The 9,658-nt window shown below is 35.4% G+C and overlaps 1 protein-coding gene across 1 annotated transcript; it reads right to left on the bottom strand.

The window, feature by feature from the left end:
* Positions 1-8,229: 8,229 nt before the first annotated feature.
* On the bottom strand, positions 8,230-9,367 carry LOC110644468 (transcription factor bHLH149). The gene is made up of 2 exons (XM_021797253.2): positions 9,190-9,367; positions 8,230-9,061 (listed from the first exon to the last, which is right to left on the bottom strand). Exon 2 carries the CDS (start codon positions 9,000-9,002, stop codon positions 8,382-8,384), a length of 621 nt encoding a protein of 206 aa, XP_021652945.1. The 5' UTR covers positions 9,003-9,061; positions 9,190-9,367; the 3' UTR covers positions 8,230-8,381.
* Positions 9,368-9,658: the final 291 nt, after the last annotated feature.

Genomic DNA, 9,658 nt, shown 5'->3' with positions numbered 1-9,658 from the left:
TTACAATCCAAAATATAATTACAATTTATTTATAATATCAAAATTGAATTACATATCTCAAAAAAGATTTACATATTTTACTTATGTGCAATAAACAAAATGCAAAACTAAATATACATGAGCCCTACCAAAACTACTCTGCTGAGGTGACTAGCAGACACTGTCAGATCTGGTCAAATCTCTGTTAGGGCACTACTACTGCGACTGCTACTGTGTCTGTGTCTGGTCTCTAATACCTACACGATGGAAAAACCAACGCGCTAAGCGAATTGCTTAGTGGTGCATAGCTTTAAAAAAAAATAACTGAATAATTAAAAATAATATCTCCATGCTTAGTTTCATAAAATCTAAGTCATTTATAAATTTTCTGCACTTTGGAATCAATTAGATTTAACAGGATCTTTTCTGTTCATTTCTCTTATCTTCAGTCTCAATTATTTTATAACAGTGCTCATGTAACCTATAACAGACTATAAGTGTTGGATACATGGGAGTATACTGGTTAGACAACCATATGTCTATCCTGTATAGAACTATCATGTCAGGCACAAGGCTAGAGGGCAGGCTTTCAAAGCCAGAAATGAAATTAGGCTCAATGGCCAACGGGCAGGCATATAGCCTGTAGAATAATCATATCAGACATATTTTGTCAATCAATGATTATTTATGTAGGCAGTACTGCTATCTGTAGTCCCTAATTGGTATACCAATCGATCCAAACTATACACATAAGCCTAGGTTTACTTTGGGCAATTAAGCATTAACAATGACTTATTAGAAATTTCATATCACTTTGTAGTGGGAAAGTGGGTCCCATATACCTATTTCATGTAATTTAGTGTTTAGTAATATATTAGGGTTAAAATCCTACCATAAAATAGCTTGTTTTGTGAACCTTTCTTTAGGTTTAGCTTTAGTGTCTTAACTTTACTTATTAATTTAATCACCTTGTGGCTACTGTTTGGCGATACTTCTTTCATGGAAGTTATTCCTCTATGTCTTGTCTTGTTTTCCCTTTTTGAATCATGTCATTTGGATTTCTGGAACTCAAGTTATGGTCAAATAACTATGACTGGTTCATTTCCTAATTCTGGATCCTTAGCTAGGTAAATTTTGGAATTACACTTTACCAATTTAATTGGACATGTTGCAGTCACTTTTAGGCTTAGTATTCTTCATAGAGTTTATTGCCCTATGTCTTATGGTCACTCGGAATTTTAGATTGCAATTTTCCAAGTTTTGTAGAATTACTTATAGCTAAATCACTGGCCTGAACTCAAGTACCCTGTGCCAACAGGATTCCAGTTCAAGTTAGTAGTTTTGACTCAACTTCTAGGATTCTTACATTTATAATTTGAGAAAAGTGTCTAAAACAAAATTGGAGCTCTATTTCTCAGGTTTCCAAAACAATATGGCTCATCCCAATTGGAGTTTCCTAGTGAGAGATATGACTAAAAGACTGTTCTAGAGTCAAACGGTCTCTTAGGCAATTTCCAGAATTTGCATACTAAATTAATATAGGTAATTAACCTAGCTCCATTACTTTCTGGGTTTTGATCAAAATACCAATATTGTAGGTTGATATCTTGTGGAAATTTTGCCACTTTTTTTATTGCATTTGAATTTCTGTAGACTAAGTTATGGCCTATTTGCCAAAACTGGTCAGGTAAGCCTATTTCTAGCAATTTCTGGGCAATATGGTTCTGGACAGTTTTGTGACCTAACTTGGGCCAACAATTTGAATTGGTTTAAAGCATTTCTAGGCTCTGTGGTCTTCATAAAGTTGTAGTCCTATATCTACACTTTTCAATGGTATAAAATTCAGGTCATTTGGACCTGTCTAGTGGGAGTTATGGCCAAATGAATGTGTTTTGTTCATTTGGTCAATTTTCTGGGTTCATCATTTGGTCATCTGGATTGGGACAACAATTTGATCAATTTTTGTGCAGAATTTGGGCATGGTCTCTTCATGAAAAATAGAGTTTTTTAGGTCTAATTTCATCTCTAATTAGCCTCATACCAATTGGAGCAACATAATTTTAGTTATGGCTCAAAACATTCATTGGATTTTCAAAGTCTCAACTTCTAAACATTATTAATTCATCTCAACAAGTCAAATTCTAGCAATAACACAAAGTCTCCAATAGTTAAACCAAAACCCTAACTCCAATTTGTCAACCACAACATACACATGCAATCACTTTCTAACACATACAACTTCATCCACTTATCCATTAACATCACTAATCACCATTTACATGCATGAATTTATTAATCTCCCATATTTTCAAAGGCTGCCGAAATGAGGATTCTAAATTACTAATCATTTTCTTTCAATTTCATGTTATACTCACTCGTTTCAACCTCAATTCAAGATTTAACAAAGGAAGGAAGAGAAAACATGCACTAACCTTTAATGGCTACTTCTCAACCTTGTGAAAACTTCAAGATTTCTCCTTTCACTTGCTGCTTATAGACTTCCCAAGGTGTAGGGACTAAATTTTGTGAAGGAACTTGTGAGGATTATGGTGAGAATAGAAAGAATTTGAAGCTTGGATGAGAGAAATCATTGAGGAAGAATGGGGAACTAGGTTCGGCTATGGTGATGAAATGAGGAAGAAGATGAAGTGAAGTGGATTAATTTTGTCACCTTGTGTTATTTATACTCCACAAAGAATTTGTTTATTCATTATAATAATTAAAGTATTAATAATTCTAATAATTTCCCTCATGTTTCCTTTAATTGCATTACATATAGTTTTATGTTTTAATGAGGTTTTCAAAATTTTAATATCACTCATTTTAATGGACATTTAGGTCAAAAGTCAACTCTAGGTTCCAAATGACCAAAATGCCCCTCTTCGGGTTATAGTAAAACCTTTTCGGTAATACCGACTAAATTCCTGACCTGATAGTTTCTTCAACTTTATACTGTCTATTTCATTTTTATTTTTATCTGTATTAATAACTAAATTTTCTTTGACATTTTCAATGTTATTTATACCTCAGTAAATCTTTAATTAAGTCTCGAAAATTATTTACTAGGGTTCCTCGCCGGTCTAGGGTGGTCAACTGCTTATGCAGTGACTTTCCGGTACGATAACCCATTGCCGTGGTTCTGGCTCCTTTAACCTAGTTATATTTTATTTTTTTTATTTTTTTTAATTTTTCTTAATCTTTATTTCATCAATTTATGTCTCCTCACCCTAGTTTAAGTGTAGTTCTAGACATTCTGGCTGTCCGAACAGATATTAGTCGTAGGAATAATATAATGTACAAACTACCTACGATGAGAGTGTTACAATGGGTTAGGACATGGTTAGGCTTTTGCAATTGGCCTTTTAAGAGTTGAAGGGAAACATTCAAGAAATTTCCATAGATTATGCCAATTGATGTGGTCTTAAAATCTATAAGACCTGGTAGCTTGCCATGTGGTTTTGCAATGTCATATACATTGAGTGCTTTTAAAACAAAGAGAAGGTTATCATTGAAGGGTCTCCAAAGTGGAATCTTTGACGATTAAGTAAGTATGTAACTAAAAAGATTGAAGGACTCTCTTGTCCTCTAGGGAGTATCTGAAAGCTATTGGCTATATGATTCATAATGTAGAAGACAATAACTTTCTTGTGTTAGGACTTTACTTACCTTGTTAAGGGAAGGATTTATCCTTGGAAGACATGCATTATGATTGGTCTAGATGTCCTACTCTAATTGGAGGACTTTGTTGGCCAATTATATGGAATAATAGAGTTTGCCATATGATTTGGTGGTCGATTAGATTTATTGAGATATTTGAGAAGCTCAAGGCCTATGTTAGAGGCAAATCCACTATGGGTAAATAGGAGTGGCGTCGTGAGAATTCTCACATGTGCTTCTCATTTAATGTGGGTCTTTTTAAGTATCTATGATACCAATGCTTAATCTATTTGGCTTAGGTTGATGTCCTTTGAGGATGGGGTCAGGAACGCCAATTCAAGTTAGGTCTTTCCCTTTTTCAGCTTTGGAACTCTCAAGCCAGACATCAATATTCTAAAAGGGCAACTCGAGGTGCCACATGTCATTATTTAATGGGGCATATGTTTTTAGCCGGTGTAACAAGCCAAAAATTTAAAAATAATAATAATAAATAAATCAATAAATAAATATAATTTTGGACCTAATTGTAAAACCCTAAAAAGTTAGGGGACTAATATTGTAATTAGAAGTTAAAAAAAAAAAAAGAAGATAGAAACCCAAAAACGCAGCAGACCCCCCCCCCCCCCAGCTCCATTCTCTTTCTCCCCGACTCTCCCTCCTCCCTCCCATTTTCTTCTTACCGGTAAGGGACGGGTTGTCGGTGACCACCCTAGCAGCTTCAGCGTGACCGGGCGATGACCAAGGACGACAAAAACGACGATGGAAAATGGCTGCGGCTACGAGAATCGAAGAGAGAGAAAGAGAGCGAGACGGCGAGGACCATCCAAAGTCGTTTCCGGCCATCTCCGACAACCGGAAGACGAGGGACGCCGGCAGCGAGCTTATGGCAGCACTGGGTTCCTCGTCCGACCAAGACTAGCTGGTTTTAATGGGGTTTTCCGACAAGAAACAAAGAGAGAGAAAGAGGAGAGAGAAAGCGACGTCAGTGGCTTTCCGGTCACTTTTCCGACGATCCGACCATCGGATCGAAAATCCAAACCCATCGATGGACTCAGGACGATGAGATCTTCGAGATAGGACTGGTCCCGCTCCAATCGGACACCGTTTGAAAAAGGCAATAATCGAACGGTCCAGATCGCTTGGTGAGATTTTCAAACTTTTTAGATTTCTAAAATTTAAAAATAATTTTATGATAATTATTAACAAAATTTGGACTTAATTTAGGTGCGATCGGATCGAGGATAGCTCACCGGCATCGGGACCGCATTTTCAGCCAGATCCGACTGCCCGACGGCCCGTCTAAGAACGTGGTCAATATTACAGTCAATCCTAACATTTTCAGATGTTCTGGACGCGTTCTAGGTGTCAGAATTGGCATAGTTAAACCCGAACTCCAAGTTGCTCATTTTCGGCTAATATCGATTTAGAATAAAATTCATAAAATATTCGTGGATGATCGAAAAATTATAATTCCTTTTGCAATAGCCTTATAATATGATTAAGGACCGCGGCGCAAAATTTTAGAATTTTTAGAGCTCATTTGGGTAGTTTTTGCAAAAGGGCTAGTTATAGGGACTAAAACGTAATTTTTCAAGTTTTTGACTATTGTTTGATTTGGAGGGCCCAGGAGGGGCCATGTGATGTTGATGACATGTGATTGTGAAAATTTAGAATTTAGAAGTGTTATTTGAATCTTTTTGCAGGTTGGGTAGGTTCCAAGTATAGAGGAAATTCCGTCAGATTTTCGGCATTAATTAGGCTGTCTGTTGCCTCTTTAGAGTTTTATTTTAACTTGATATTAATAAATTTATAATTTAATTATTATGTAATCGAGATCAGCTATTTTTCTGCATCCAGCAACCACAATAATCATCAGTGTACTGTGAGTAAAATATTAATTTTAATTGTAATTTCGATATTATTATATGTTCAAGCATGCCCATGTATCACTTATAAATATGTATTTATGTAGTTAAACACTAGGCACGTTTTATGTTGCATTCAAAATTGTTAAAGTGCCATGGATGTTGTTGTAGTAATTTGGAGCAGTGTGCGTGAGTTGGCGTGCGTGTGGTATGGTGTTGGCTATGGTCAGGACAGGTAGACACGGCTTGAGATTTTCGTTGAGACCCGGTCCTTCGGGGTAGACACGGCTTGAGTTCTTCACTGGGACCCCGATTTGGTTTATTAAGCAAAAGTCCGGCTTGAGTTCTTCGCTGGCATAGGTTGGATTAAAGAGAGCTTGTATAGGGGATCAGCTCCCATATATTTATGATTTGATATTACTGAGTGTGTGAGTGCTCCAAATTACCTTTTTGCTGTTATGATGTGAAAATATTGTTGATATTGCATTTCACTCTACAGGGTGCATTAGCTTTAGATAGTTATAGAGATTATGGTAAAAATTGACATTTTACTCTCTGAGTCGAACGCTCACTCCTGTTCACCATATTTTTCCAGGCTACAGGAGGATACATTTTTCAGAATAACCTGTCCCTTTCCTCTCAGGTTATAAAAAGATTACTTACTTGTATTATTATTCTCCAAATTTGTAATTTAGGACTCCGCATGTACTAGTAGTAGCATTAAGCCTGTCAGGGACTGTATGAATTTAAGTTTTCGTATTAATAAATGAAATTTTTTTTATGAGTTTTAAATGGTTGTAAATGAGGTAACAAGGTTGAGCTGGGCTCCCCTAATTTTAGTTTCTGATAATTACTGGGTTAAGTTGGCCCAAAATACAATTATAATAGTCTAATTTAAATTATTTTATATGCATATTGGGCCTAAATTGTGGGCCTAGTCATGGGTTTGAGAACAGTAAGGCTTACTACGGACCTCAGGGGTTTTATGTTGGCCCAGGTCCTAGTGTCGGTCCGGCCCATAGGTTGGGTCGTGACAACCGGTAGTAATTCTTCCTCTTAAAGGTGTTTGACTTAAGTGTGTGCACTGCAAGCAAAGCATTTGTTTTGGGGATATTAAGGGAATGAGCCTACTTTGATGAATAAATGCTCGATCTATGCAGAATCGAAAATATCATGGCGATGATTTCTTTTTGCTTCAGTTGGTCAGGTGTCTCATGTATAATTGTCTTTCTTTCTTAGAGACTCAATCTCTTGGCATCAATCTCCTTCTTTTGGGATTTTAGTATCTAGGCATTTGGCCTTCTCTCTTAAAGTGTAACCTTTGAGTGTTAATCTTCTTATTTGGGATCTAGCCTTTGGACATCAATCTCCATTTCTTAGAATATAGTTTTTGGACACTTATCTCTCTCTTTTAGAATTTATCCTTTGCATTTTCTCCTATACCCTTATTGGTGAAGGAGGTATTCTTGCAAGTTGAAGTCCATATTTTATAGCTCTATGGAGCAGGTTAAAGTGGTATAGTCCGTATGGCTCATAGATCTCGAAGATATAGAAGTATAGTAAGTCTAAAAAGTGTCAATTTTAACCAACTCTTTTCTATTTCTAGTAATGAAATTCTCAAGTTAGATATCAACATATTAAAATGTAGTTCGAAGTATCACATATCATCATTTACTGTATATTTGGATGAATGTAAAGATATATATTTTTTTTTATAAAAAAGTAAGGTAAGATAATGGAAGATAAGATATTAAAATATTTCCAACACACTAATTTAGTGGGTTAAAAAAGTAAGGTTTTAAAAAACTTTCTCCTAAAAAAATTTTATTACTTAAAAATCTATATCTTAACAACAAAAATTTATTACAAACATAGTGTATTTTGATCTGCATTTATTATTATTATTATTATTATTATTATTATTATTATTATTATTATATTTAATCATAAATAAGGATTATAGTCGTTAAAATTAAATACATTCTAAATTTCAAATTTCAAAAATGATAAAGAAAAAAAAAATCTTTATGATTGACTATAAATATGCACACACTGAAAAGGGAGGCATGTGAGGGGCTTTTACTTTATGGGTGATAGTTGTGGTAAGGAGTTGAGATTCACATGGAAGGCATTCGTGGGAGTGGGGCTAGAGGAGCTAAGAGAAGTCGATGCGGTCGAAAGAGTAGGGCCACTACGGCACATGACATGAGGGGGTGTTGGTCACTATAGACTAGACTCATTTTGGACTATGCACAAACTTTGTTGGTTTTTGTAGGCTTATTTTACCAATCCATCCCCACCATTTTATCATTACTTGTGATTTCGTATCTCTCAGATATCCTAAACTTTGACTGCCAGAGGAATGTTGTATAATAATACTACCAGTAAACTCCCACATTAGTGAATTTGTTCTTTTATGTCCAATTACAATGAATCTTCTTCTCCACATTATAAATTTTTTTTTTTTTTGATAAGGATGAACAAATAAACATTATTTGAAATATATAAAGTAAAATTAAATGAGATTGAGCTCTTAAAATTAAGAGTTTTCAAGTTTAAATTTTATTTTTAATAATTTAAATTTATATATTATGATGATTAAAACATAATTATAATAATAATTACTAAAAGAGGAATTATAAATTATTTTTCAATCAAAATTTAAATCTTCTTTTAAAAAAAAAATATTTACCACGAGAAAATAAATAAATAATAAAATTCGCTAAAATGAAAAGAAAATACCCCCAGAAAGTCACGTATACAATAAAGTACATGAATTAATAATCAAGAAATAATATAAAAGAAAAAGAAAATACAAGAAATAAAATTAAAAAAAATTTAATAACACCTGGCATAACTAACAAGTTGTCACCGGCAAATTCACCCAGCTTGGGAATCAACCGTAGCGGCCTCACCGGCGGCGAGAATATCTGTGAGAGCCGTCATGGCTTTGACCTGCATCTGCAAAGCCGCGACATAATCACTCGCTTCCTCTAAAAGACTGGTAAACGACGCCTTCCTGCAACCAGGAACCAACCGGCTCAAAACACGCACTCTGTCCTCCAAAACAGGCGACCTCCTGTTCCCTCTCGCCACCTCCTTCCTACTCAACCGGCTCTCTTCTGTTACCTTCACTTTCCTAACCTTTTTAACCCTCCTCAACCTGAGCCTTCCCGCCAGAATTGCACGGCTCCACCGGGTCGTGCCTTTTGCTGCTACAGCAAGGACTCTGTCGGCAGTTTCTCTGATTACTCGGCCTTTCGCAGCCGGCGTAGTCGAGTTGGTACGGCGAGATCGGCGGAGAGCTTCGAGAAGCTTGGAGGAATAGATCTGCTGCTCTGCTTGAGTTTTCCACCTTGTTTTGTTGACGATTCTGTTGTTCGTACTGTCGTTTTGGCTGTGATCCTGCGTCTCGTGAGAGAGTTTTCTTCGCTTCTTCCCCTGCTTGAACTCTTGCGACGTGTCTGAATTTGATTCGAGGCTTGAGATCAACGATGCCATAATACAATACAATTCTCTTGAATATACTCCTTGTTTTTATAATCTTCTTGGTTTTTTGCCTGAAACAGTAAGGATAAATTGATACGTGTAGAAGAGAATAAAGCTATAAAAACTTTCAAATTCTTGAATATTCTTTGAACTCCGGCGAGAATCAAGAACCTGGAGCAAGGAAATATAGAGAAAATACCTTGGAAGGAATGGGAAGAAAGTGGAAATGGAAGATGTGGATAATAGGAAACGAATGGACACTGGTGGTTGAGGTGGCGGTGTAGATTGGTGGTGGAAAGCTTTACGGAGGGAGAGGGAGGGAGAGCGAGTGAGATATGTAGAAAAATGAGATTAAAAAAGAGAGAGTGGGGAGACTTTTAAAGCAAATTCACGGGAAGTCGGAACCAAACGGCGTTTCCTTAATCACTTGTATTGGGTCGCCTTTGGTGCACTCCACGTCTCTCTAATTTTTTTTTTATTAAAAAAGCTAAAAGAGATTAATTTTCTATTTTAATCACATTTAATTCAAATTTCAAGTATATATAAAAATGAATTTAATAATTATTAAATTAAATATTTATATTTAATAAATTTTATATAAAATTTAATATAAATATTTAATTTAATAATTATTAAATTTATTTCATATAAATTCAAACTTTTTATAT

The sequence above is a fragment of the Hevea brasiliensis genome, chromosome 5, assembly GCF_030052815.1.
Source record: "Hevea brasiliensis isolate MT/VB/25A 57/8 chromosome 5, ASM3005281v1, whole genome shotgun sequence".
Lineage (NCBI taxonomy): Eukaryota > Viridiplantae > Streptophyta > Magnoliopsida > Malpighiales > Euphorbiaceae > Hevea > Hevea brasiliensis.
This window is presented reverse-complemented; position numbering and strand designations above follow the sequence as displayed.